The sequence below is a fragment of the Oryctolagus cuniculus genome, chromosome X (assembly GCF_964237555.1).
Source record: "Oryctolagus cuniculus chromosome X, mOryCun1.1, whole genome shotgun sequence".
Lineage (NCBI taxonomy): Eukaryota > Metazoa > Chordata > Mammalia > Lagomorpha > Leporidae > Oryctolagus > Oryctolagus cuniculus.
In genome coordinates this window covers 91,833,636-91,861,375 of record NC_091453.1, presented here as the reverse complement: position 1 = coordinate 91,861,375, position 27,740 = coordinate 91,833,636, and the positions used below count along the sequence as shown (strand labels likewise).

The 27,740-nt window shown below is 43.0% G+C and overlaps 2 protein-coding genes across 4 annotated transcripts in view; one reads left to right on the top strand and one right to left on the bottom strand.

The window, feature by feature from the left end:
* CSTF2 (cleavage stimulation factor subunit 2) overlaps positions 1-2,909 on the top strand; it is a 33,207-nt gene extending 30,298 nt beyond the window's left edge. For both annotated transcript variants that reach the window (XM_008273145.4, XM_002720386.5), the window contains one exon: positions 224-2,909. The gene's annotated coding sequence lies outside the window, so the exon portion shown is untranslated. The remainder of the gene's footprint in view (positions 1-223) is intronic.
* On the bottom strand, positions 2,697-27,288 carry NOX1 (NADPH oxidase 1). 2 transcript variants are annotated; one of them, XM_002720381.5, is made up of 13 exons: positions 27,105-27,288; positions 23,346-23,441; positions 16,128-16,238; positions 15,805-15,889; positions 15,325-15,476; positions 15,052-15,233; positions 14,830-14,962; positions 9,355-9,447; positions 8,448-8,683; positions 8,082-8,244; positions 7,287-7,433; positions 6,958-7,082; positions 2,697-3,262 (listed from the first exon to the last, which is right to left on the bottom strand). In XM_002720381.5, the coding sequence occupies exons 1-13, from the start codon at positions 27,147-27,149 to the stop codon at positions 3,136-3,138; spliced, it is 1,695 nt and encodes a 564-aa protein (XP_002720427.1). In that variant the 5' UTR covers positions 27,150-27,288; the 3' UTR covers positions 2,697-3,135. The 2 variants fall into 2 exon arrangements, with proteins under 2 accessions (XP_002720427.1, XP_069923016.1); XM_070066915.1 differs by lacking the exon at positions 2,697-3,262 and adding an exon at positions 4,672-4,864.
* Between the last annotated feature and the right edge of the window lie 452 nt (positions 27,289-27,740).

The following is a 27,740-nucleotide window of genomic DNA, read 5'->3' as shown; positions in this document are numbered from 1 at the left end:
GTGCTCCAGTCCAAAATGTCACTAGTGCTGAGACTGAGAAACCTTGCTGCAAGCAATGATGGCTCTGGGGATGTGGGAGGCAGGAGACAGCTTAGAAAGCTGTTCTGGTGGTTTGATTTTATGCCTTATCCTCCCTCACCTAGCCTTTAATTTTTTTCCTGATATATGGGGAAGAGAACTTTATCTCCACTTCTCATGGCTTTCTCCAAAATTTTTCTTACAGGTTTTCAAAGCTACCTGGCAACAGATCTGGAAATTATTTCCATAACTTAATGTTGCAAAAAGATGACTTCAGCATCCTAACCCCTGACTGACTCAGTTGGTGCCAGGTGGAGGACTCTCATCACCTTCTCTTGAAACAAAACTGTTTAATTTTGTTGTCTTAGTTTGTATATTTTCTGTGACTTGAAATAAACTTTGAACACAATTTTAGTACACTGCAAATTGATATACATGACCTTTTTGGTTTTAAGAAGCTGAACTCCAAGGGTGAAACCTTAGATGTGTTTTCTACCCTTCCCACAGCATTGTGCTTTAATGTTATATTGTAGCTTGCTCTTTTGGTTAACCATTCTTTCTTCTTGATAATATTTGAGAATTTCTCAGAAGCAGTGTTTTCTGGAATTTAATTTTTGCTTAATTTGCTTCTAGCAAGAATAATAAGGCTTTGCCCTTTGAAAACTTTCTCAGACTTCTGAGTCTTCTGGGAGAAAACAGCACATGCTTAGAGCTATAAAATGGTCAAAAGGCCAACAAAGCAAAGAGCCTAGCACAGCAATGTGTTTAGTTTAGAAAAATATAAATATCAAAATGCATTTTGTCAATAGCAGATCTGAACATTCATAGTTCAGAGTTAAGACAAAAGATTGTGTTGGCACTGGTTTGAGTATATCAACAATACAAGACACTGTTGACATTTTCTTGTCCTAAAACTTCAGTCTTGTAGTCAGCTTTAAAAACCCACTGATTTTTCACATGTTCAAGATGAAATAACAACAGCAGAAATAGAGTGAACAAAATACATTTCATCCTGTCTTCCAGGAAATCACTAACCTGCAGCCCTACATTATAAACCAAATTTATTCTGGGAACTTAAAACATAGAAAGCCCTAAAACTTCAGACCAAATGTAGAGGACAAGCATTCAGGTTGCCTGGTAGGTGTGTCCCTGCTTCCTACCTTGCAGATAGTTCTGAATGTAATCAGTGCTCTAACCTGGGGTCGTCTTGCCTAGTATTCTCTCTCTCCTAGTGGCATTAAGGAGGAACATAGTTTCTCTCCATCAAGCCAACCTCAAGAGGTTAAAAGTTGCCTTAATAATTAGTAAAGTTCTACTGGAACTATTTTTGATCCTATTTGTATTCTCAGAATACTACCCCCTGGGTTAGGGATTATGGTCAGATCAATTGAAAACCTGGCATAGGCTTAGAGAATGTAATAGCATATTGCTTTACATGGCAAGCAAAAGAATGCAAAGATCATCTACTTGATAAACGTTGAAATGGAGGAATTTTCTACTCTTGATACATAATCATTTATAACAGAAATGTGCTGAATAAGCTGTTTCATATTAACCTAGCAAAGAAAATATGCTCAAAACAGCTGAAGAGCTTTCTGGGTATCCTGCTCATCTCCAATTAAGCTTGGATGACAATTTTGCAGAGTTTATTATTTTCATTACCTTTTATGTCCATTTCCATGAATACCAGAACCTTGATATGTTGATTTGAGACTAGAATAAAACCTTCTCATCAGGAACACCTAAGTTTCAGGGAACACTAGCATTCCAAATCAAGGGTCTTGAAGATGACATTAGTTGGTCAGCAGTTGTCTAACAGGAACCGTGTTTTTGAGGTTACATTGTGTGTTTTCCCAAAGTCTTATTAAAATTAATTTAGGTAACTGAAATCCAAGTGAACAAATTGGCAATAGCAGTGGTATCCCAATCTATCCCTACAGAAGCACCCGTAAGTGTCTTTTACTGGTGTAATAACACAGTTAGGTACCATGGGTCCATGAGCTACCTTTATTGTGTTCAGACTAGTGACTGAAAAACCTATCTCACTAATCCTTCATGTCATACCAGAGGTTCCTGAATAATTAGAAACAACCATTTGTTCATTCTTGGTGACTTAATGGTAGGATAATTGGTGCTATAATGTTAATTCAGTAGGAACATTCTCATCAATCTATAATGACTTGAACTCTGGGTACAACTAAATGTGAAGTTTTTTCCCTCTTTTGAGGGGCTTAGGGCTTCTTTTCTCCTAGTGATTCATGGTGACTACTAACATCCTAGAGCAGATGTAATTGTAGGCTAAGGTTGGATATATGACAAAAATAAAAAGCATTCTGGTAAGACAAAGAAATGGCCTTTTGCTTATGTTACTTGGTGAATGATTACTTGGTGAATAGGTAGGTAGGAACCAAAAAAAAAGCTATTGAAATTGTAAATTATTTCTTAGTTTTTAAACGAGACTTTAATAAGTCCCCTTAATAAAAAGAGTGATAAGGAGCCTTTGTGTTGACTACAAAAGTCATCCTAAGATGGAGTTCAAGTTTTTTCAATTATTTTCAACAGAATAATAGAAGATGACAGGATAACTGACTGTAAATTATAATACAATTTCAATTACAATTCACATACTTTCAAGGTTTTCTTTCCCAAATGGAGAGCCCAGAAAATGCAACAAGTCATTAAGCAAAGAAAAAAATCCTTCATTTTTTGACAAGCAAAATTAAAGCATAAATTGCTGTTCACACTGGATAAGATTATGTTTAATGTAACAGAATGTATGTAGTTGGTGTTATATGGGGATAGAGTTCTTGGTAATTTTATGTTCATTGTTTATTATTTATGTTTATTATTATGTTTTGTCATTATTCAATAAATTTATATTTAAAAAGGCACCCTAATTAGAAATCTTCTGTGAGGGTGAGAGGGCGGGAAGGTAACCAAAGTCCAGGAGATAGTAACAGCTAAAGTCAGCAGAGCCACCTGGGATTAAATTGTGTAACTGTCAACCGCCAAAGCTCTTGCTACAGTCATGGCTTTTAAATGGCTGCTCAAACCTGACCTGAGTAGTGGATGATACAAACGAGATGAAATGCAGATAGCCATCCTCATTACTGCAATTCAGAAATTTTCTTTGTTGAAGTAGAATTGAACCTTCCTAGGATCCAGACTGGAGTGTCGTTGACAGCATTTGCGCAGGCTCTTTGCCAAACCTTGAGGACCACATAAGAAAACCCCCACCACAGACCTGCAAGAATAAAGCAGTAGTAAGGGCAGGAATGCAGTAAAGGCTGCGGGTGTTAGTGGGAATGAAGAGACTGCTTTTGCTAGGCCTCTTATTCCCAACAACACCAAGTTAAAACACAATCGGTGGTTGACTTCCCATGTTCTTCATGTCAATTTTTTAGCCTTTTCTGTTAAGTCCCAACTATGCTTCCAAGAACCCTTACTACTGTAATACTTACTTATTGAGGACACAGATACCCAAGAGATGTATTACAGCACTGTACATAAGTGGTAGACCCTGGATCCAGGCTATGGGCTCAAATCCCAGCTCTGACATTTGTCCCACCCATGTGACTTTAAGAAAGGTGCTGGTTCAAGTCCCAGCTGCTCCACTTCCAATCCAACTCTCTGCTATGGCCTGGGAAAGCAGTAGAAGATGGCCCAAGTGCTTGGGCCCCTGCACTCATGTGGGAGACCCAGAAGAAGCTCCTGGCTCCTGGCTTCGGATCAGCCCAGCTCCAGCTGTTGTGGCCATTTGGGAGTGAACCAGTAGATGGAAGACCTCTCTCTCTGCTTCTCCCTCTCTCTAACTCTGCCTTTCAAATAAATAAATAAATCTTATTTAAAAAAAGAAAAAAGGTCTTGGGGCTGGTGCTGCAGAGTAGTAGGTTAACCATTTGCTTGTGGTGCTGGCATCCCATATGGGCAGTGATTCCAGTCCCGGCTGCTCCACTTCTGATCCAGCTCCCTGCTGATTGCCTGGGAAAGCAGCGAAGGATGCCCAAGAGCTTGGGCCTCTGCACCATGGGAGACACAGAGAAAGTTCCTGGCTCCTGGCTTCGGATCAGCTCAGCTCCAGCTGTTGCGGCCATTTGGGGAGTGAACCAACGGATAGGAGATTTCTCTCTCTCTCTCTCTCTCTCTCTCTCTCTCTCTCTCTCTCTCTCTCCCCCCCTTCCCTTCCTCTCTCTCTCTCTAACTCTGTCTCAAGTAAATAAATAAATATTTTAAAAAAAAAGGTCTTCACCATTCTGTATTTCAGACTCCCACCTATAAAATAGGGATAAAAATGGTACCCACCTCAGGGTTGTTTTGAAGAGTAAGCGGAAACATGTGACACAATTGGGAAAATGTGTGGCTCAGTCAAGTGCATATGTGTTAGCTTCCATTAAAGCCATTCACTGTGAGTTTATTCCCACCTCAATTTCTCAGAGTGAAGAGCTGATGTCTTTCCAGTTAAGCTCCGTGTCTCACTCACTCTGTCCTCTTTTTTAAAATATAATTATGCCATAATTCGCATACCATAAAATTCATCCTTTTGAAGTATGCAACTAGTGCATTTTAGTATAGCCACAAAGTTGTGCAATAATCACCATTATCTAATTCTAGAATATTTTCTTTTTTTTTTTAAAGATTTATTTTATTCATTTGAAAAAGTTACAGAGAGAGGCAGATAGAGAGAGAGGTCTTCCACCCGCTGGTTCACTCCCCAGATGGCTGCAATGGCCGGAGCTGCGCTGATCCGAAGCCAGGAGCCAGAAGCTTCTTCTGGGTCTCCCACATAGGTGCAGGGGCCCAAGCACTTGGGCCATCTTCTACTGCTTTCCCAGGCCATAGCAGAGAGCTGGATTGGAAGAGGAGCAGCCGTTACTAGAACCAGCACCCATATGGGATGCTGGCACCTCAGGCCAGGGCTTTAACCCACTGTGCCACAGCACCGGCCCCTAATTCTAGAATATTTTCATCTTCAAGGTTCATCTGTGTTGTAGCATGTATCAATACTTCATTCCTTTTGTATCCATGCAGATACTACATTTGCCTTATCCCATTCATCTGCTGGTGGATACTTGGATTGTTTCTATTTTTTGGCTACTATGAGTAATGCTGCTATGTACGTTCATGTACAAGTTTTCATTTCTCTTGGGTGTATACTGAACAGTGGAATTGCTGAGTCATACGGGAACTCTTTGAGGAACTGCCAAATTTTGCCCAAGTACTGCACCATTTCACATTCCCACAAGCAATGTAGGATTCTAATTTCTCCATTTACTGTCCAATACTTGTTATTGTCCATCTTCCACTAAGTCCATCTTAGTCCTCTCCCCTCTTTTGTATGTTAATTTATTTCTATCAATTGGTCTCTGTCCTGTCTATAAATATGCTAAGATTGTCATCGGGCTAAATAAGCATTTCCTGGGGCTGGGGCTGTGTTGTAGCAGACTAAACCGCTGTCTGCTGTGCCAGCCTTCCATATGAGCGCCAGTTTGAGCCCTGGCTGTTCTACTTCCTTTCCAGCTCCTTGCTAATGGCCTGTGAAAGCAGTAGAAGATGGCCCAAGTCCTTGGGCCCCTGCCGCCCACATGGGAGACACGGCAGAAGCTCTTGGCTTCAGCCTGGCCCAGCCCTGGCTGTTGTGGCCTTTTGAGAAGTGAACCAGTGGGTGGAAGCTCACTCTCTCACTTTCTCTCTGTGTGTGTAACTCTGTGTTTCAAATAAATAAATAAAGCTTAAAAAAATTTCCTGACACAGAACCTTTCCAATACTTGACTACACATCTCTAATAATTCCTTCCTTGATATCTATGACACCACTTCCCCACGTTCTCCTACTTATTCTCTGGTTTATCTTTCTCTCGCTCCACATAATGTAGGCATTACTTAATACTCTATCCTTTGCCATTCTCTCTCCTGGCAATCTGCTGCACTCTCACAACTTCAACTACTTCATCTCAAGCATAACTTCTGCTTATCCGCTGCTTTATGACGTACAAAGCTTTTTTGATACATTGTATCACTTCATCTTTACAACAGCCCTGCAAATGAGCACAGCAGGCATTTACTAGCATAACCATTTTAACAGATAAGGAGTTGGAAGATCAGAGGGTTTTTTAGCTCAAGGTCCTAGAACTAGAAAGTGTCACAACCAGTCTGAGGTAGGACCTAGGATCATCTGAGTCCAAGTCACTAAGCGCTCTTGCCACTGCCTTCCCAAAGCCTTTCCTGATCATCCGATGTGGCCATAGAGTTTTCTTGCCTAGAGTGTCCATGCACCTGTTTTACACAGTGGGTCATTCTGATTGAGTTTATTATATGTATGCCGTGGTCAAATGTGTGCTACCAGAGGGCAATAACCGTATCCTATTTCTCTTTCAACCTCCAAAGCTTCTAGAATAGTGAATGCCGAACTCATAGAAAGTAGCTAATAATTCTGTAGAATTGAATTGATCTTCACCTACTGATTTGTTCAGGAAGTGTATCTGCTACAATCAACTGTACTCGCCCATTGGAATGGCTGCTTTCATAGCACTATGTTTTCCTGTATTCATGAATATGTCGCAAAACTCTCTAGAAAGACTGAGCTCAGGTGATCAGTGAAACAGATATTGCACTCCAAAGCCTTCTTACTTTAGAGGTCATTGCCCCCCACCCAAATGCATTTGAATTGCTGCAGGTCTCTATTTTGTTTGGTAGATCAGAATGGAGGTTCCTTGCCTCACTGAATAGAGGCTTGCTGGGGCAGCAAACACCCTCTCACCAATTACAAAATTGTGACCTTTGTTTTTGATTAAAAAAAAACCATAAGGTTTTCTCCATTTTAAGCAAGAATCTAAGAATGGTTTCTGCTCCTGAGATCTTTTTCTGAGTGTTCAACATGCTATACTGTCTTTCCTAAACCCTAGCTCTGCAAACTCAACTAACTAGAGGAGAATGTACTTACTTGGGGTGGGCAGTAGCTATAGTAGAGAACTCATTGTCCCACATTGGTCTCCCAAAGGAGGTTTTCTGTTTCAAACCTGTCAAGATGTCAGTGGCCTTGTCAAAGTTTATTGCTGCATGGCCAACCTGGAGTCAGAAAAATAAGAAGTTAGAAAAAGCAAGCACGTCCTGATGGCTGCATCTTTCTTTGGCCACTTTTCAACTTGGGTGTGAGGCTGAAGGCAGGTAGGAAATCAGAAGAAATAATTATCTCTAGTCATCATGCACTATCTTTTGACTGACTTTCATCTTAACATTTAACATGAGAATTAATGTGTTATTTAAACTTACAATGTTGCTATCCCATCCGGTGAGGAAGAGACGGTAGTTTAGAAAACCCACTTTGCCCAATTCCTCCATTTCCTTTTCCAGGGAATTCAACAGGTCATTGAACCAGGCAAAGGCACCTGTCTCCCTGCAGATCCAGTAGAAATAGATCTGGAATAAGCAAAGAGGACATAGTCTTATTAAGTGCCTTTTAAATATATACACAAGGGAACTTCAAAACATTCATGGAAAAATGGAGTGAACATAAGTGCATTTTGGTGCAAAAGAATTTTGAAGTACATTGCATAGTTTTTTGCAACCCACATTTTTCCCAAACTTTTTGAAGATCTCTTGGAAGGCAGCTATGCTCACCACTATACCACCAACGCTTGAAGATCTCTTATGCATAGATTTTAATTATTTTCCAGCAAATAAACTTATCTTTTAATTCCACTTTCCACAAACTTTGTGAAAGTGCCCTCACATGTACTCTACACTTATTGACCAACCTGACAAATCCACTTTTACAGAGCAGCAGACCTAAGGCAACAGGGATGTCCCGTGTTCTGACAATGTCCCTCAAGCAAAGAGACCTCCAAGACCATATTTGATTTAGGGTGATTTGAAACTGTGAATCAAATCACAGCCTCTGCTTTTACAGTGAATCTGTAGAAGCCAATGGTGTGGCAGAGAAGTGATTTCTCACTCTCGTAACTCCAGAGAGAGGCTTACTCCCTTAGCCATTGGAAAGATCTAGCCCATGAAGTCAATAGACCTGCCAGTGCCAGGCCAGATGACAAGTACTATGTGGAAATGTACCTTTTGGGTTTTGAGTTTGTGGTCAGCACGCTGGAATTTGTACCAGATGGATTTCAAGATGGAAGCAAAGGGAGTGACCCCAATTCCTGCTCCAATCAGCATAGCCACTTCATACTGGAAAACATCCTCACTGACTGTGCCAAAGGGACCATCTACCTCAATTCTGGCAGGAGACAGAAGACAACAGGCAAGTGAGTCACCTCCACCTCTAACCTTGAACATACTCCCAGAAACTTCGCTGTTCCCATGGCTGACTTCTACCTGATTATTGCTGTTGTACCAGGCCTAAGGTTTAATGAGGGATTGCTTTCTCTTTTCTGCCAGTCTGCATCCTGGTCTGGGACCCTACTGGTCTCAAGGACCTACCTGGGTAGTGGTAACTTCTGTTGTTCAAAAGCCTTGATGAGTTTTTCTGTCCAGTCCCCTGCTACTCGGACATGAATGGAGAAGAAATCTTCCTCTGGAGCAGAGGTCAGAGTAAAGGGATGCCACTCCAGGAAAGAGATTGAGGGGCAATTAACGAAGACGTACTGCCCCACTTCCATGCTGAAACCGCGCTTCTTCATCTGCAATTCCAAAACTTTGGATGGGTGCATGATCACCTGTGGAGGAGACACACAGACCCAAGGAGGCAAACTCAAATGGCAACAGGGGCAGGCCGAGGAAGTCCCTGAGTAGAGCTGGAGGGCTAGTGACTGATGGAGGTGAACTGCAAACCCAAGCTCTTTCTAAAGGGGGCAGCAGCTACTCAGTTCTTGACAAGGGTTGCAAAACTGAACTGTGACTTGGTTGCTAATCAGCTTTTCTGATTTTTCAACGGAAGCAAGAAATGCCTCTGTGTGTGTGTGTGTGTGTGTGTGTGTGTGAGAGAGAGAGAGAGAGAGAGAGAGAGAGAGAAAGAGAGAGAGAGAGCCTCCATTTAGATTTTTAACTGTTGGTAATCAATTATTTTTTTAATGAACATTATGTGGGCCGAACAAAAATGTATTCATGGACTAGATCTGGCCCAGGTTAGATCCGGGAAAGACAGCTCTGAAAAAGACCCATCCTGAGCATTTCCACCAGACCCCTCCTTCCCATCATTTTGTCCCACACTGGAGAAACTGAGGTAGGTTGCTCCTGTGTTCCTCTTTATTCTCTTCTCAATGACAACATGACAATTGAGTTGTTGTTGTTGCTGTTGTTGTTTTAACACAGCCAGATGGCAATTGAGTTTTATAATCAGGCATAACGTAACTCTTATCACAGCAAGAGAAAAGTGTGTATTCTTTACCTTGGTAATCACAACCTTCTGCCGGGAACGATAGAACCGGAGGATCCTTTCAAAGGCATAAAGAATGCATGGTGCAAGGATCCACTCCCAAGACTACACAGAGACAGAGCAAAGTATTAGATCACATATCGATCTCTCACTGAAGACTGATTGTGTCACAATTTATTCTTTCACTTAAGATCTCTGATGTGTGCCTACATTAAACCTCTAATTTCACAGATCTTGAGGATGGAAATCAAAAGAAATATACCACAATGATTTCATTTGCTAATCTGTTACTCATAAACAGAACACTTTCTGAAAACTCATAGGTCTGACCAGGAAGTGAAAAAAAAAAAACCAGAAATAAAATACATGGATAGATGATGGAAATATACTTAGATAGATGATAGAGATATAGATGATAGAAATGTACATACATTCTTAAATTATATGTAAAATTTAATTGTAAGGCTCTAAGACAATCTTTCAGGACAACTTGTCCAATCTGAGGAACCAATGGAGAAGATAGACATGAAATAGAAACATACGATTAAAAACACTTTTAAGAAGTAATGCCCAGGGGCCGGCGCTGTGGCATAGCAGGTAAAGCCACCACCTGCAGGGCCGGTATCCCATACGGGCACCGATTCGAGTCCCAGCTGTTCCACTTCCGATCCAGCTCTCTCCTGTGGCCTGGGAAAGCAGTAGAAGATGATCCAAGTCCTTGGGCCCCTGCACCCGCGTGGAAGACCTGGAAGAAGCTCCTTCCTGGCTCCTGGCTCCTGGCTCCTGGCTCCTGATCGGCTCAGCTCTGGCTGTTGCAGCCAATTGGGGAGTGAACCAGTGGATGGAAGACCTCTCTCTCTGCCTCTTCTTCTCTCTGTGTGTAACTCTGACTTTCAAATAAATAAATAAATCTTTTTAAAAAATAAAGAAGTAATGCCCAGTGTTAACCGAGATTCAGGGAAATGGGAATAGTCACCCGTGCAGCTGCTGGAAGTGCAAATTAGCAGCATCTTCCCAGTGGGCAATTTGGCAGTAACCCTCAACAGCCTCAAAGGCATCCCTTCTCTTTGACCTTGGAATTTCACTTCTATGAAATGGAGATAAAGAAATAACTAAGGAACAGGTATTGTGGCACTGCACGTTAAACCACTGTTTGGGACACTAGCATCTCATGTCAGAATGCCTGTTTAAGTTCCAGCAACTCCACTTCTGATCCAGCTTCCAGCTAAAGTGCTTGTGAGGCAGTAGAGGATAACTGAAGTAGTTGGGTTCCTGCCACCCACATGGGAAGTCAGGATGGAGTTCCTGGATCCTGGCTTCAGCTTGGCCCAGCCCTACCTGTTGCAAGTATCTGGGGATGGAAGATTCTCTCTCTCTCTCTCTCTCTCTCTCTCTAGTAATTAAAAAATAAATGAACATTTAAAAACACATAACTAAGCTGTACATAAAATACACAATATTTACTAAGAAAAAATGTCAAGAATAGAATATCATAAAACTGTTTCAAACAGATATTTCAGGGAAATATTTGACCATAAAGGAAAACATATATGATATAGGACAAAGACAAAGATGCTTACCTTACATGGTAGAACTCTATATGTAATTATTTGTCTGTATGTTCTACAATAAACATGTATTAGTGTTTTAATTTTCAAATAGAGGGAATATTGAAATAGTATTTTTTGTAATGTTTATGGAGGAAACTGGTGTTGTCTTCCTTAGGGTATTAAATGACCCATCAAAGCAACCCTTGAGATTTTTTTTTTTTTAGAATTTATTTATTTTATTTGAAAGTAAAATCAAAGTTATAGAGAGAGGAGAAGAGACAGAGAGAGAATCTTCCATCCATTGGTTCATTCTCCAAATGGCCACAACAGCCAAGGCTGGGCCAGGCCCAAGCCAGGAGCCCGGAGCTCCACCCGGGTTTCCCACATGGGTGGCAGGGGCCCAGGTACTTGGACCGTACTCTGCAGCTTTTCCAGGCACATAAGTAGGGAGCTGGATGGGAAGCGAAGCAGCCAGAACAAGAACCATGCTGTGATATGGAATGCCAGCATTGCAGACAGCAGCTTAGCTCACTGCACCACAATGCCGGCACCTGAGCTACCCTTTTCATGTAAATGTTAACAGACTATACACACTGCCCTGCGTGTTTCATATCTTGGAGACTGGTTCTTATTCATACGTATTTTACTAGTGGCAGGGTAGTCCATCACCATAAAGTCCTGTCATTTAACTATTGATGCAGACTGGTTTCCAATCTTTTTTTTTCCATCAAGCAGTGCTGCAATGAATAAGCTCAGACATGTAGTTTAACATATAGACAAGTATATTTGTGGAATAAAATCCTGGAAGTAGACTTGTAAAGTCTCATGGACACTTCCAAATCACCCTCTACAAGCAGTTACATGGGCTGATTCTCTCACCAGAAATACGCAAGAGCATTGCCCTACACTTTTTCATTTTTGCTAGTCTGATAAGTTAAACCCTCCTTTCTTGTAATTTAATTTTGCATTTCTTCCATTATAAAAACACAAACCATCATTTCATGTATTTAAGATTAAAGTACACCTCCATTTCTGTGATTATCCTGTTCATATTTTTACATGTCTTCTTATCAGGTTAGGCTTTTAGTATTGATTTCTAGGAATTGTTTATATATTAAGAAATTAGCCCTTAGTCTGTGAGTTGTAAATATTTTTCCTACTTAATTTGTTGTCAGTTTTTATTTCTGACCGTCTTGTCTGGTTTCTTTTCTTTTGTGGCTTTGAGATTATTTGTCTTACTTAGAAGTATACTCTCCCATTTCAGCATAAGAAAAAATTCCTATGTGATCTTAGGGTGCTTTTTTTTACATATAAACCCTTGCCCCACGTATCCTCAACCCATGTTTGAGTGTTAGATATGGAATGAAAATGTAACTTTTTTCCCAGATGATTTTCTTGCTGTTCTAAAAATATTAATTTATCATTTTCCCACTGAATTGAAATGTCAACTTTAGGAGAAATTTTTAGATATTAGATTAGGTGAGGACTAACTAAGCCATTGTACTTTCTTTCTCTTTGTTTTTTAAATATTTATTTATTTATTTGAAAGACAAAGTTGAGAGAGAGAGAGGGAGGGAGGGAGAGACAGAGAACTTCTATCCGCTGGTTCACTCCTCAGCCACAACGGCTGGAGCATCCGAAGCCAGGAGCCAGGAGTTTCCTCCAGGTCTCCCACATGGGTCCCGGGGCCCAAGCACTTGGGCCATCTTCTACTGCTTACCCAGGCCATAGCAGCGAGCTGGATTGGAAGTGGCGCAGCCAGGCCTCAAACCGGTGCCCAAATGGGATGCCGGTATCACTTTACCTGCTACTCCACGGCGCCAGCCCCTAAGGTATTGTTCTTAATCCTGCATCTCAATTAACCATTTTAATTATCCTCAAATCACTTTGAAGCACCACAAATCGAACTTACTTTTCCATTCATTTTTCAATATAACCTACTTTATGAGCAAGCAGAATTGATTCATAATATCCATTATAATTACCCTGGGGAACACCTTCAGTTACCTAAAATCCAGTTTCCTAATCATCCAGTATCTGACAATAATTTCTTTTTCTAAAATATTTATTTTATTTATTTGAAAGGCAGAGTTAGAGAGAGAGAGAGAGAGAGGCAGAGAGAGAGAGGTCTTCCATCCACTGGTTCACTCCCCAAATGGCCACAACTGCTGGAGCTGGGCCACGCCAAAGCCAGGAGCCAGGAGCTTCTTCCTAATCTCCCACAAGGGTACAGGGGTCCAAGGACTTGGGCCATCTTCTGCTGCTTTCCTAGGTGCATTAGCAGGGAGCTGGATGGGAAGTGGAGCAGCCAGGACTCGAACTGGCACCCATATGGGATGCTGGCACTGCAGGTGGTGACTTAACCTACTACACCACAGTGCTGGTCCCTCTACAATAATGTCCAAGCATGTCCTCATATCACCAAAGAAAGCCCACTCGACTGACTGGGATGTTACAGCTGAGCTTTGGGGCAGTACAGTGGTCAAGAGCACAAGTTTGAAGCCAGAACGCCTTGGGCTGAATTCAAGTTCCACTATTTGCTTAGTTACTTAATCTCTTGGCATTTTAATGATTTTTTAAGAAATTATTATTTTATTTTATTTATTCAAAAGGCAGAGTTTTGGAGAGAGAAAGACAGAAAGAAGACAGAGATCTTCCATCCTCTGGTTCACTCTCCAAGTGGCTACAACAGCAAGGGCTGGTCCAGGCTGAAGCCAGGAGCCTGGAACTTCCATCTGGGCCTCCCACATGGATGGCAGGAACCCAAGCACTTGGACCATCTTCCTCTGCCTTAGCAGGGAGCTGGATCGGAAGTAGAGCAACTGGGACTTCAAACGGGCACCCATTTGAATTGCTGGCATTGAAGGCAACAGCTTAACTCACTGCACCGCAACACTGGCCCCAGAGTCCCTGTCCTTTTGTCTCAAAATGGAGACAAGAGAGGTATGTACTCCATAGGTTATTTCTATATGTAAGTGAGATCATGCATCTTTTTTTTTTTTTTTGGACAGGCAGAGTGGACAATGTGAGAGAGAGACAGAGAGAAAGGTCTTCCTTCCATTGGTTCACCCTCCAAATGGCCACCATGGCCGGCATGCTGCGCTGATCTGAAGTCAGGAGCCAGGTGCTTCTGGTCTCCCATGCGGGTGCAGGGCCCAAGCACTTGGCCATCCTCCACTGCACTCCCGGGCCACAGCAGAGAGCTGGCCTGGAAGAGGGGCAACCAGGACAGAATCCGGCGCCCCAACTGGGATTAGAACCCCGGGGTGCCGGCGCCGCAGGCGGAGAATTAGCCTAGTGAGCCACGGCGCCAGCCAGAGATCATGCATCTTACACAGCAAGGCCAGCACATGATCAATAGTACTAATAATGTGGGCTATCATTATTACTTTTACAGAGGGTCTTGCAATATACAATAACCATTGGTCCTGTCACTTCAAGATCTTCTGTTAGGCCAGTGATGCAGAACAGTGGGTTAAACTAGCACTTGCAATGCTGGCATCCCATATCAGAGTGCCAGTTTAAGTCCCAGCTGCTCTGTTTCCAATTCAGTTTCCTGCCAATGTGCCTGGGAGGGCAGAGGAAAATGGCTCAAGTGTTTGAGAGACCTGGTTGAAGTTCCTGGCTCCTGGCTTAGGCCTAGCCCAGCTTAGGCTGATGCGGTCATTTGGGGACTGAACCAGAAGATGAAAGATCTCTCTCTCCCTCTCTCTCTCCCTCCTTCTCTTTGCCTTTCAAATAAATAAATTTTTTTTAAAAAGATCCTCTGTTAATTGCCTGTTGTCAGTGATGTTGGAAGTTCCTTGAAGGCAGGAACCTTGGAATATCTTTCTTAGGACCCAGCATAGGGCTGAGGTAATAATAATGATAACTATAATGAGTAATCATAACAGTAATAACAACTCCTAGAGTCTGTCCTTATCCATAAGGTTTTTACCTGAGGGAAGTGCCCTTCAAACTGAGGATGCCTACAGTGATGGTCAGGATCATCCCACTTCTCAAAAGATTCTGCACATTCATGAGGATGGCTCTCCTCCATGCTCTTCTTCGTTTGACCTCGGACAATTCCACTGGAACAGACAACGGTGGGCATTTTGAGGGTAACGAATTGTGCAAGGTTGGGAGTTGGGACAAAAGAACAAGACTTTGAAAACCTTACCCAACACCATGAATCACTAAGCCAATGATATAGATGATGAAGAGGTGGTGAGTATACCAGAAGACCTCAAAATAATGCTTCCGGATAAACTCCACAGCTGAAGTTACCATGAGAATCAAGGCTATCGTGATAATAACTCCTGTGAGACCAGCAATGCTGGTAAACGTCACATACAACAATGTCTGTGAAAGGAGAAATGTCAGCAAGACACATGTCCACCAAGGTTACTGTGCCCTTCCAGAGCCTAGATGCTTTGCCATTCAGTCAACTCACCGTGTCTGGGGAATGGATGGGATTTAGCCAAGCATCTCCTTCCTTCCCATGATGAGATAGGTTAGAGAGAACAGAGGCCAGGGATCCATCTGTGGCCCGCCGGCTTCTGCTGTAGCGTTCAAAGTTAAACAGGTGTGCGATTATATGAACAGCTAGTGGAAAGATGGAAAAGAGTGTAAGAAGCACCTATCTCAGGAACATCATGGCAAGCATACCCCACCAAAATAGGAGAATCCTAGAGGGAATGCCTAGCATAATGATAAGTCTACGACAGGTGTCCAAGAATGCAGAGATCCAAGATCTTTTTTTATACTCAGTCAGTCCCCATGGGAATAGAATGTGCGCTCTATGAAAACAGGCATAGAGCAATGCCTGACAAATAATGCCAATAAATATTTGTTGAATGTTTGTAGGTGTGGATGAGTGAATCTGGACTCTGAATGCCCTGGAGTCTGCAATTTCAGGGTTTGCTTGAGTTACCTGTGAGGAGGCAGATCATATACGCCACCAGCTTGTGGAAGGTCAGATTGTGATCCAATGGCTTTCTCAGTGTTCGACTGCAAAACTACAAATAGAAGGTGACTGTGGTGAGGTGCCCCCAGGCAGCCTTAAGAAACTCAGTAACCAGTAACCAATATGTTTTATACATAGCATACTAATACCCATCTACCCTCACCCACCCCCTTGGCCACCAAAAGAGACCTCTGGCTTCCATCCCCAGGGACTCAGTGTTGGGCTGTCCTACTAAGGCGCCAGGGGTCTCTTTCTTTAATGTGAAAATTGTAGTAGTGGTTGAGACTCACTGAGCAGGTGCCCCTCACGAAGGACAGCAGATTGCGACACACGGGAACCAGGATCAGCATGCTGTTATAATTCAAGCAGCGAGCAGAGGCTCGGGCCCAGGCCAATGCAGACTAGAGCAGAGGGGGAAAAAAAGACATGCTGCTGCTTCATCTGACCACCTAACAGGTAAGCACTGGCTCAGTCCACTTGTCTGAGACATGCGAATGGACAGGGCTTGGCTTATACCCCACTCTCTCGGTAGCTAGCATAGTCAGGCTAAGCTCTCTCTTTGCCAAAGATAGAAAATGGACTGAACTTAATATGGAATTGAGAAATTTCCCTGACACTGGCTTGGAAATATTTCACTACACATTAATTAATGTGAAAGAGACTAGAATTTAATGATTTTGGGCTGGCGCTGTGACGTCCTGGGTTAAAGCCCCAGCCTGCAGTGCCAGCATTCCATAAGGGCACCAGTTGGAGTCCCGCCACTCCACTTCTAATCCAGCTCCCTGCTAATGCTCCTGGGAAAGCAGAGGAGGATGGCCCATACCCTTGGGCCTCTGCACCCACATGGGAGATCTGGAAGAAGCTCCTGGCTCCTGGCTTTGGATCGGCTCAGCTCTGGCCATTGCAGCCAATTGGGGAGTGAACCAGCAGATGGAAGACCTCTCTCTATCTGTCTCTACCTCTCTCTGTGACTCTTTCAAATAAATAAAAATAAATCTTTAAAAAAAAAGAACTTAATTATTCCATGTTAGCAAATATATTCTATGTATGTAATATTTTGCAATGAATAATTGTACTTAATAGACTCAATTATGATTTTACTATTTGCCATTTACAAAATAGCCTTAAAATCATATATACTTTTATTTGCATTTTTAAATAAAATTTTTACTTAGAGCTATAATTACCAGTGGTGGCTATTTTATTCTTTTTTCTATATTGTCTAATGTTGCAATTATAAGCATGTAACAGCTGTGTAATAAAAATAATAAAGCATTGGATGTTTGGAGAAGCAGTTTAGATGCCACTTGGGCTGCCTACATCCCATATCAGAGTGCCCCCCCCCCGCCTCTCAAATAAGTAAAATAAATAAAAATTTTAATAGACAAAAATTTCAATAAATAGAAAGATTTAACCATTTATATGTACAAAAGTGTGCTTCAACAGTTCATGGAAAATGAACTTAATAAATAAATTTATTTTAGTGCAAAAAACTTCTGAAATCTCTCCATATGAGGGGTCTTCAAAAGGATCATGAAAATGTGTACTTTTTTATAAATTTTATTTATTTATTTTGAAACTCAGAGTTACAGAGAAAGAGAGAGAGAGAGAAGGAGAGTGGCAGGGGCTCAAGTACTTGGGCCATCTTCTGCTGCTTTTCCCAAGCCAATAGTAGGGAGCTGGATTGGAAGTGGAACAGCTGGGACTTGCATCCCATATGGGATGCCAATGTCACAGGCAGTGGCTTTACCTATTACGCCACAATGCTGACCCCAAAAACATATATTATAAAAAGTCCTGCATGGATTTCAAAAATTTTTTAACTAAAATAAACTTATCTTTTGATTTAATTTTCCATGAAGTTTTTGAAGTACCTTTATAAAATATCTTAACAAATGGAATATGAGGCTGATGTGGTGGTTCAGTGGGTTAAGCCACCTCTTGCAGATCTTGCACCTCATATCTGAGTGCTGGTTCGAGTCCTGGCTGCTCTGCTTTCCATCCAACTCCTTTCAAATGTGTCTGGGAAAACAGTGGAAGATGTTCCAAGTACTTGGGTCCCCTGCCGTGAAGGTGGGAGATCCAGATGGAACATTTGTGGAACATTTGGGAAGTGAATCCCAGTTCATGGAAGATTCTCTCTCTCTCTCTCTCTCTCTCTCTGTGTGTGTGTGTGTGTGTGTGTGTGACTCTGCCTTTCAGATAAATTAATTAATTAATCTTTAAAAAGAAAAGGTTGGTGTCCAGCACTGTTATATTTTTTATAAATGGAATAAAGCTTAGGCAAGACTAGCAATCCCCTAGAGCAAAATTCTTAACTTTATGTAGAGATTCGAGAAGACAGAACTTCTGAGAGCAGAATTTCAAGCTGATTTCCTTGGGTAGCCAAGCAGCATAAATCAAGAACTTGATCTAACAACCTAGAAACAGGCTGAACTAGGTACAGACTGGCGGAATATGCTCCACTCCACGGCAGCTACGTCCAGCTTGTAGCCTCAACTCTGCACAACTGGTCTCTAAGTCTGCTTCATGTATTTGGGACTGCAGGCTATGGGATGTGACTGTCTTGTAGAAGTGCAGGTGGTGGTGGTAGCCAGAGAATTTCTATTGCACTTCAGCCAACTGGCCAGCCTTACACGTGTGCCTGTCAAGGACTTGCTAAAAGGAAGAGTATGGATCCACGTTAACAATCGCTCAGTCTGTCCCTAACAATATGTAAAGCACAGATACTAATTTTCCATATAACCTGGGTCCAGGACAATGTGACATCAGGTGAATAAGCCAGGTCAAGATCTGCCTAGGGTCGCTAATGGCTCACAATGTCAGGCAGTGCAGTGAACAAGAGCTGCCCTGCTGTTTTCCATTTCTGGATCTTCCACATGACCTGTGCTTTCTCGCTCTGCTGAGTCACACTCCGACTGTTTTTGGTAGAGACAGCCTGTTCCATTTCCGAGGAAATTTTCTCTGCTTATCTCGGAGACCCTGCATTTCCACATCAGTTCCCACAGCTTGCTTATTTGAGTCACAGAGGTTTCTTGAAGCTAAAATTGGCAAGTGAGTTGAAAATGTAGGACTATAATTTCACAGCCCCATATTCTGTGGCAGCTATCTGTACAGGATGAATTCTTTTCTGAGAAAATCTTTTACCCCATCACAGCACACTGAAATAGCCCAATGTATATTCGTTTCCCTCAATCAACACTTACAGATGTTATAATTAAACTGCTATTGTCATTAATGCCTCATTGACTTTGGACTTAAACTCCTTCCTCTGCAGCGTACTTGCCCTGCTTCATAGTGAATCAAACTGTTCTCCATATATTCCCCAGGTGAGCATGAATTATAAAATGCTCTATGGAATGATTAAATGAATTATGACACATCAATGCAAAGGACTATTATTCTCCTAAAAGGCTGAGAGCCATATGTGGTGGTATAGTGGTGGTACATATTTTAACAATCAGCTTGTTCAGGGGAAGGAGATTCCTGATTTCCAGCATTTGTCAATGTTGATGATGTAAATATTCCCGCCATGGTAGAATTCAAGGTGTCATTGGACCCTACCGAAAGCAGTTTGGAAAAGATGCACACAGCTGCAAGTATGCGGGTGGGCACTTGGCTGAGTAATTGAGATGCTGCTTGGGATTCCCATATTCCTAATATGGGAGTCCCTAGGTTCAGATCCTGGCTCTGCAGCCAATTCCAGCTTCCTGTTGATAGGCACCCTGGGAAGTAGTGGTGATGGCTTAAGTGCTTGGGTCCCTGGCATCCACATAAGTGATCTAGACTGAGTTCCTGGCTCTTGGCTTGGACCTGGCCCACTCCCCAACTGTTTCAGGCATTTGGGGAGTGATCCAGCAGATGTGAGCTCTTTCTGCCTTTCAAATAAGTAAATAGATTTAAAGAAAAAGATTTATTTGAAAGGCAGAGTGCTAGAGAGAAAGGAAGAGACACAGAGAGAAAGAGATCTCCATTCTGCTGCTTCACTCCCCAAATAACCACAATAGCTGGGCCTAAGCCAAGCCAAATCCAGGAACTAGGAACTCCATCCAGGTCTTCCACATTCGTGGCAGAGGCCCAAGCAATTGGGCCATCTTTCACTGCTTTTCCAGGCACATTAGCAGGGAGCTGGATCAGAAGCAGAGTAGCTGGGACTCCAACCAGCACTCTGATATGGCATGCCAGTGTTGCAAGTGACAGCTTAGCCTGATGTGCCACAATGCCAGCCCCAATAAAATTTGTTTAAAGAGATGTAGAGAGGATGTTATTGCAAGCTGGCATGAGATGGTTCTAGCACACCCATGCTTATGTACTCACACGGGACTATACCTGAGGTACATTGAGTATAAGAAGCAATTTCTTGGGGCTGGTGCCACGGCTCAGTAGGTTAATCCGCCGCCTGTGGCGCCAGCATCCCATATGGGTGCCGGTTCTAGTCCTGACTGCTCCTCTTCCGATCCAGCTCTCTGCTATGGCCTGGAAAAGCAGTAGAAGATGGCCCAAGTGCTTGGGCCCGTACACCCGTGTGGGAGACCCAGAAGAAGCTCTTGGCTCCTGGCTTCAGATTGGTGCAGCTCCAGCCGTTTCAGCCATTTGGGGAGGGAACCATAGGATGGCAGACCTTTCTCTCTGTCTCTCCCTCTCACTGTCTGTAACTCTACCTCTCAAATAAATAAATAAAATCTTTTAAAAAAAAGGAAGCAATTTCTGGCCAATATCTACAAAGTGATTCTTTTTTTTTTTTTTTTTGGTTCAAACAAAAGGTGACATGCCCTACTATAAAAGTTAATCAAAAACACTTAGCACTATACATCCCAAAGAGCACATGTGACTGTATGGAAAGAAAAAGGTGAACGAACAGTAATAGCTATGCCAAGACAAAAAATAAAGCCCATGTGCATGACAACATGTGAGCAAGCACACCTTTGCATACACACGTTGCACTACAGACATGGTGCTCTCATGGGAGTGCAAAGGGGAGGAGTTTCCACATTGTACTTACACACTTCTATATGGCTTGGTTTTGTTGAAGACAGCATTGCTTCTCCAGAAGGTTTGTTTTAAACAGGGCTTGAAAAAATGAGATGTCCACAGGACAGCAGCATGATTCATTTTGCTGCTGCTGACTCTTTGGTCATCATGTAATCAAGCTCTTAGTAACGAGTCACACTGATTGCATCATTCTCTTAATAAAAAGCTATTTTTAAAACAAATGAACACTTCCTTCGGAGTTCTAATTTCTAAAGAAGGATCTGGGACAAACATTTAGAAAGGAAAACAGCAGGGTAAAATCAGCCCCATGAACAGAACATTCAAATTCATTGTGATCTCAGCATGGGACCTCTGATTATGGAAAGTAAGAAAGTTTTCTTTAAAAGGACATGCTGTCTTCAAACGTGTCAGTCCATTGGGTGGGTCTTTGTGGAAAGTGACTGAAAAAGGGCTCGGTGGAGATGAAAGCAATGGGAGCAAATCCCATACCTGATAGGGCATAATAAACTAGAGATAGCCGTCACATTTGCTCTTCGAAGCAGGGAGTGTCCAGGTGCAGCAGCCTGTGAGAGAACCACCCTCACCTCCATGTGTCCAGTCCCGGTGATTTCCACACCCCACCCTTCCCCTGCCACCCCCAGCTTTCTCCATGCTGTTACCGAGACCTGACCCCAGTTCTTGGCAGCCCCGCCCAGGCCCCAAACGTTTCCTGTTTCAGAGGCGTTTTTCCATGACCATGATGTTAGTCCGCAGCACTGACTTCCAAGGTGCCCTTTGTCTTTCCTTATTTCTTTTTCATTCTCATTCTCCCCCTTCCCTCCCTCCTTTCACTCTCTGCTTCCTCCCTCCCTTCCTTTCCCTCTGCCCTTCCTCCCCTTTTTCTTTCTCTCCCCATTCGTCCCTCCCTTTCCCTCCCTCCCTTCTGTCTCCTCTTTAGTTCCTCCCTCCTTCCTTTCTTTCTCTCCTTCTACATCCCTCTCTCCCTCCCCATTCCTTCTGTCTCTCTCCTCCCTCCTTCCCTTCTCTTCCTCTCCCCCTTTGTCTCTCCTTCCCTCCTTTCCCCCTTTCTTTGTACTTTATCTTTCCCTCCCTCCCCCTTTCTCTCTTTTCTTCCCCCCCACTCCTTCCTCCTTCCCCTCTCTCCCCCATTCGTTCCTCACTCCCTCCTCCCTCCTTTCTCCCCTCTTCCTCCAGACCACTCGCCTTCCTCCTGCCTACCTTCCCTCCATTTTTTTTTTTTGCCTGCCTGCTTGCCTGTTCCTTCCTTTTTCCTTTCGTTTTTCAAATAAAGGCTTCTCTGGTTAAAACACAAGCATGGGGGGCCGGCGCTGTGGCGAAGTGGACTAAGCCTCCACCTGCGGAGCCAGCATCCCATATGGGAGCCGGTTAGAGTCCCGGTAGCTCCACTTCTGGTGCAGCTCTCTGCTGTGGCCTGAGAGGGCAATAGAAGATGGCCCAAGTCCTTGGGCCCCTGCACCCATGTGGGAGACCCGGAAGAAGCTCCTGGCTTCAGATCTGCACAGAGGCAGAGTCTCTGCCTCTGCCTCTCTGTAACTCTGCCTTTCAAACAAATAAATAAAAGTCATTTTAAAAAAATGAAGTTATTGAAAAAAAGAATTTTTCCATCAAGAATACTATATCTGGCAAAAATTAACAACAACAACAACAAAAAACCACAATCATGGACGTGAGCACTATTCAGTGAGCCTTCCCTTCCCACCTGAGTTTCTAGAAACCATTTTGAAGTTTCTTTTTTTTAATTTTTATTTATTTATTTATTTATTTATTTATTTATTTATTTTGACAGGCAGAGTGGACAGTGTGAGAGAGAGAGACAGAGAGAAAGGTCTTCCTTTTTGCCATTGGTTCACCCTCCAATGGCCTCCAATGGCGGCGCTGGCATCCCATATGGGCGCTGTGTTCTAGTCCCAGTTGCTCTTCTTCCAGTCCAGCTCTCTACTGTGGCCCAGGAGTGCAGTGGAGGATGGCCCAAGTGCTTGGGCCCTGCACCCGCGTGGGAGACCAGGAAAAGCACCTGACTCCTGGCTTAGGATTGGCGCAGCACCAGCCGTAGCAGCCATTTGGGGGGTGAACCAATGGAAGGAAGACCTTTCTTTCTGTCTCTCTCTCTCACTGTCTAACTCTATCTGTCAAATAAAAATTTAAAAAAAAAATATAAAGACTGGCCCCTGGTTGTTTTCTTTATCTGATCTGGGGAGTATGCCCTACATACGGTTGTCAAATTTAGTAAATAAAAATACAAGAATACTCAGCTAACTTTGAACTTCAGATTAAAAAAAAATATTAGTATTTCAGTATACTTACATTCCATACAATATTTGGAACATACTTAAATCAGAAGTGATTTGTTTTTTATCTGAAACTCAAATTTAACTGAAAAATCCTGCCATTTTTCTGACAGCCCTAGCCTTAGAGGAAATCGGGTCAAAATAGAGCTGGAATCAGAGATAAGGGAAAAAAATAGAGATTGTCTATATCACAGCTGTGATACTCACCCCAAGGATTTCCCTTGTGTAGTAGTACTTGTCGTCCGTCTCATATTGCAGAAATGCTTGCACAAACAAGAAAACGTTGAGTCCAAACCAAATAACCTAGAGGAACAGAACATACAGTAGAATTGGGGTGTGGAAAGGAGGTAACAGTGTGCCATTTGGCTGTTTGGGATTTATCTGTTTTCATTTAAAATGAGTACAACCCTGTCAGTATTGGATTTGCTCTCCCAGTTAGCACTTTGAAATGTGCGTACCTGCTAATGAGCAAGGACAACAAACCAAGGTCCAGGGGCTTTTCTGGCTCACCACCTGTTTGCATCTCCTGCAAGCTAAGAATGTTTTTTACACTCTTTTTGTTTCTCCATTTTTAAATGGTTGAAAAAGATCAAAAGGGTACAATATTTCATGTAATATGAAAATTATGGGGGCAGGCACTGTGGCATGGAGGGGGGTAAAACTGCTGCCTGCAGTGTGCTGGCATCCCATATGGGCACCGGTTCGAGTCCTGACTGCTTCAAATAAATAAATAAATAAATAAATCTTTAACAAAAAATTATGCAACATTCAAATTTCAGTGACTGTAAATAAAGTGACATTGGAACTTAGCCATATCTATTCCTTTCTATGTTGTTCATAGCTCTCTTCATGCTACGATGACAGAGTTGAGGTGCTGGGACAGAAATCATAGGGCTTGCAAAGCCTACGATATGCACTATCTAGCTTTGGACAGAAACATTGTCTCATTTCTGAACTAGAGTGTTCAAACAACTGCACCTAAAAGGTGGCAGTAAGTGAATAGTGGATTTCTGAAGAAACAAAGACTAAATTTAGCATTTATAACAACACACATCTGAAAAGGCCATAACCACTCCAGATGGGCCTGCCTCTTTAATTACACCCTGACACACACTTTGCTGTTTTTGAATGGTGAATCTTCTTTCGAATTCACCTATTATTGCTTTGGACTCATTTGACCTCCTAAGATTGCTTTGCCTGTCCCAAGCTCTGGCTCAGCATTGGCTAAGTGGGAAACCTGGAACCCACTGCCTGTTGTCTTGGAGACCAACCAACTGGGCTTGAGCCCAAGTTTGGAAGTGCTACTCTAATTCAGCAGGTCTCCAGGGCACTGGGGTGGCCGTAGGATGTATCCCTCTCCCTAGGATAGGTCAGACCCATCTCAACCAACAGCTAAAGAGCCTTTAGCCTAAGATATGGTTCATTCAGATTCTCCAGATCTTGACTACTCATTCATCTCTAGCAGGATAGCATTTAAAGTGTGATATTGGAGTCAAACTCCTTGGGCTCAAATTCTATCACCACTTCCTACTAGCTCTGTAATCTTAGACATGTGGTTTAATGTCTCGGAACCTCAATATCTTCATCTGTAAAATGAGGCTACTAAATAACAACATCTACCACACAGCAATGCTGTGAGGGTTACATAACATAGTGCACGTAAAGTGATGAAGGCAATACTTGGTGCATAGTAAAAGCTCAGCAAATGCTGGCTACAGAGTTGAGTCATTACCAAACTGACTTTACCAAAATCAATTCCTTCCTGCCTCCTCTGCTTAGAAACTCTTTCCAGACTTGAGTGTCTTTGAGATTCTTTTACTCCAGTTGCAAGGGGTGGCTACCTCAGGAATTCAGGAGACAGAGAAGAGATGCTTCTTAAGGGGAAGCAGAACTGTTTCAGGACCTGAGAGGGATACGGGCTAAAGAGCTCTTATCCCAGGCCGGCGCCGCGGCTCACTAGGCTAATCCTCCGCCTAGCGGCGCCGGCACACCGGGTTCTAGTCCCGGTCGGGGCGCCAGATTCTGTCCCGGTTGCCCCTCTTCCAGGCCAGCCCTCTGCTGTGGCCAGGGTGTGCAGTGGAGGATGGCCCAGGTGCTTGGGCCCTGCACCCCATGGGAGACCACGAAAAGCACCTGGCTCCTGGCTCCTGCCATCGGATCAGCGCGGTGCGCCGGCCGCAGCGCGTCGGCCGCGGCGGCCATTGGAGGGTGAACCAACGGCAAAGGAAGACCTTTCTCTCTGTCTCTCTCTCTCTCACTGTCCACTCTGCCTGTAAAAAAAAAAAAAAAAAAAAAAAAAAAAAAGAGCTCTTATCCCATTAGCAATTGTAAGCCAGGTACATGAAGAAGTTCATCCAGGAGGAAGGAAATCCATTGCCCACTTTGGCTGCTATTCCTTCCCCTGTGCATGGAGAAGAAGGCAGAGCACAAGGCCTGAGAGGAAGGAGCGGGGAAAAATACTTTAGGCATAGGAGTATATGCCAGAGACAGCAAGAAATCAGAGGCCAGCAGGCTGAGTCAGGGTGAAAAGGCAAAGCGGCAGAATTAAATGTGTGTCACCACCATAGGTGATAAACTCCTCCCAGCAAAAAATAAGAGAAGGGTTAAAAAAAAAAAAAAAAAAAACCACAGTATGTCTGAGAGCTAGAAACACCCTGATATTTGTATCTAAACTAGTCATTCTATTAGGTCACTGCTCCTTTCCCCAAACCCCCATATACACATGGGAGACCAGAAATCTAGAGAGGATAATTTGATCAAGTTCACTCAAGCACTGAATGTACCTGCCAGATCCCCTGTCTCCTAAACTAGTTCTCTTCCTGTGATAATGCAAAAGGAGCTAAACATAGGGCATTGAGTGTTCAACATGTCATGAGATAACCTGACAAAATAAACACTGGACTTTTCGTTAAATACTAGAAAAAACCCGTCCAGGAGAATGCTGTACCTTTTCCCCTGGTGCACCTGGGCAGTCCTAAGGGACCCATAGGAAAAACTGGAGAAAAGAGCAAAAGCCCCCGAAGGAGTGATGCCTGGCGTTCTAAGGCAGTGAGAAGGCACCTGGGGTGCTCCAGGCTCAGGTGTGGCTCAGAAATGAAAGAATCAGAGTGGAGAAAGGTCTCCTTTCTTTGGGAGCGGGGAAGAGATTGTGGGATAGTGAAGAGGCTCTGGGTTGATCACTGGGGAGCTGGGTTTAAGTGATGGCTCTTCAATCCATTCACTGTGTGACCTCTGGGTCTTATTTTCCTTTGCAAAATTAGGAAGCTGGGTTATATTTGCACTGTTATGCGGTGCTGTAGCCACCACCCCACCCGCTGTTACTGGGCACTTGAAATGTAGCTGCTCCTAATTGAGATGTGCTGTGAATGTAAAATACACATCAGATTGTAGAGACTTGGAAAAACCAAAAGAATATAAATGATCTCATTACTATTTTCAATATGTATTACATTCGGAGGGGATAATCTTTTTGATAAATTGGGTTAAACTATGCTGTTAACAATTCCACCTGTTTCTTTTTACCTTCTTCACTATAACTTTGGGAAGTTCAGAAATGATGAATGTGGGCTTGCAATATATTTTTAGCAGGCAGTGATGAACCAGATGATCTCTCAGATCACTTTTATCTCAAAAAAGACAATGATTTGATGAAATCTGGGTGGGGAGAGTCTAGGAAGGATGGGGAGAAATCAATGCTCCAAGGGATAGAAATGAGATGGAAGAGAAAAGAAGACAGAGAATGAGAACGAGAACGGATTGACATTCCAAATACTTATCACCTGACAACATGAATAATTGCATAGTCTTTGCCCCTGTCCACTCATCTGGCCCAGAATTGGATTCATAAACTGAAACCCAATAACTAACATGAAATCTCCCTTTCAAATAACTTACAAATCTTAACAAACATGTTGTCTCCTTACTCTGTCAACCTTCCCAACTAATAGGAAGTGAGACATCACTTACCAGAATCAAAACTGAGAACCAGTGATTAACCACCCAGTTTCCCATCGTCAGGAGCTGGCCTGGAGCTTTTCTGGCAGCAGGGCTGCTGCAGCAATTTGGCTTCTGGAGAGGGTCTTCAGGATAGGGAGCTCTGTCCAGCTCAGCCTCTGTGAATCTTTAGGATGTGAAAAATGTGCAGGCATCCACAAGGCTCCCAGGGATGAATAATTGTATTCTGCCTTCCTCCTCTGGAAGGAAATATGTTATCAGCTTAGGTAGACCAACCCTGCCTGTGAGAACCACAGGGGTTTTCCCTGCTAGGGTTTTTACCTCTTCAGGAAATAGAAACCTTCTAGGGTTGAAAATACTCTTGCTCATCACCTTATCAACATAACCTAATTCTTTGATAAGAAATTTGCTAAGTTTTTTTTTTTTTTGGAAGCAATATAATTCGGTGGGAATGATATAGCCACAGGGCTCTGGTGCAGCAAGGTGGGAGGTATGTGTGTGAAGGAAGCTGCTTGCAGGTGCACTTTCAGAGGAGCTGTCAAATCTGCTGCTTGCCGCTAGGACCTCAGCCTAAGTAGCTCAGAACTTTTAATCTACCAGTCCTCCTGGCAGCTGATCCCCAGTTGGTGGATGACAGCTGTGGGGAGA

What these genes read in the sequence shown, in the direction of transcription:
- NOX1 (XM_070066915.1), bottom strand. Translation starts at nt 27,149, where the DNA reads ATGGGAAACTGGGTGGTTAATCACTGGTTCTCAGTTTTGATTCTG. An exon ending in TATGATCTGCCTCCTCACAG is followed by an intron (nt 15,477 to 15,804) that starts GTAACTCAAGCA and finishes TCTTTCCACTAG; the next exon opens with CTGTTCATATAATCGCACAC. An exon ending in CCGGATGGGATAGCAACATT is followed by an intron (nt 7,083 to 7,286) that starts GTAAGTTTAAAT and finishes TTCTGACTCCAG; the next exon opens with GTTGGCCATGCAGCAATAAA.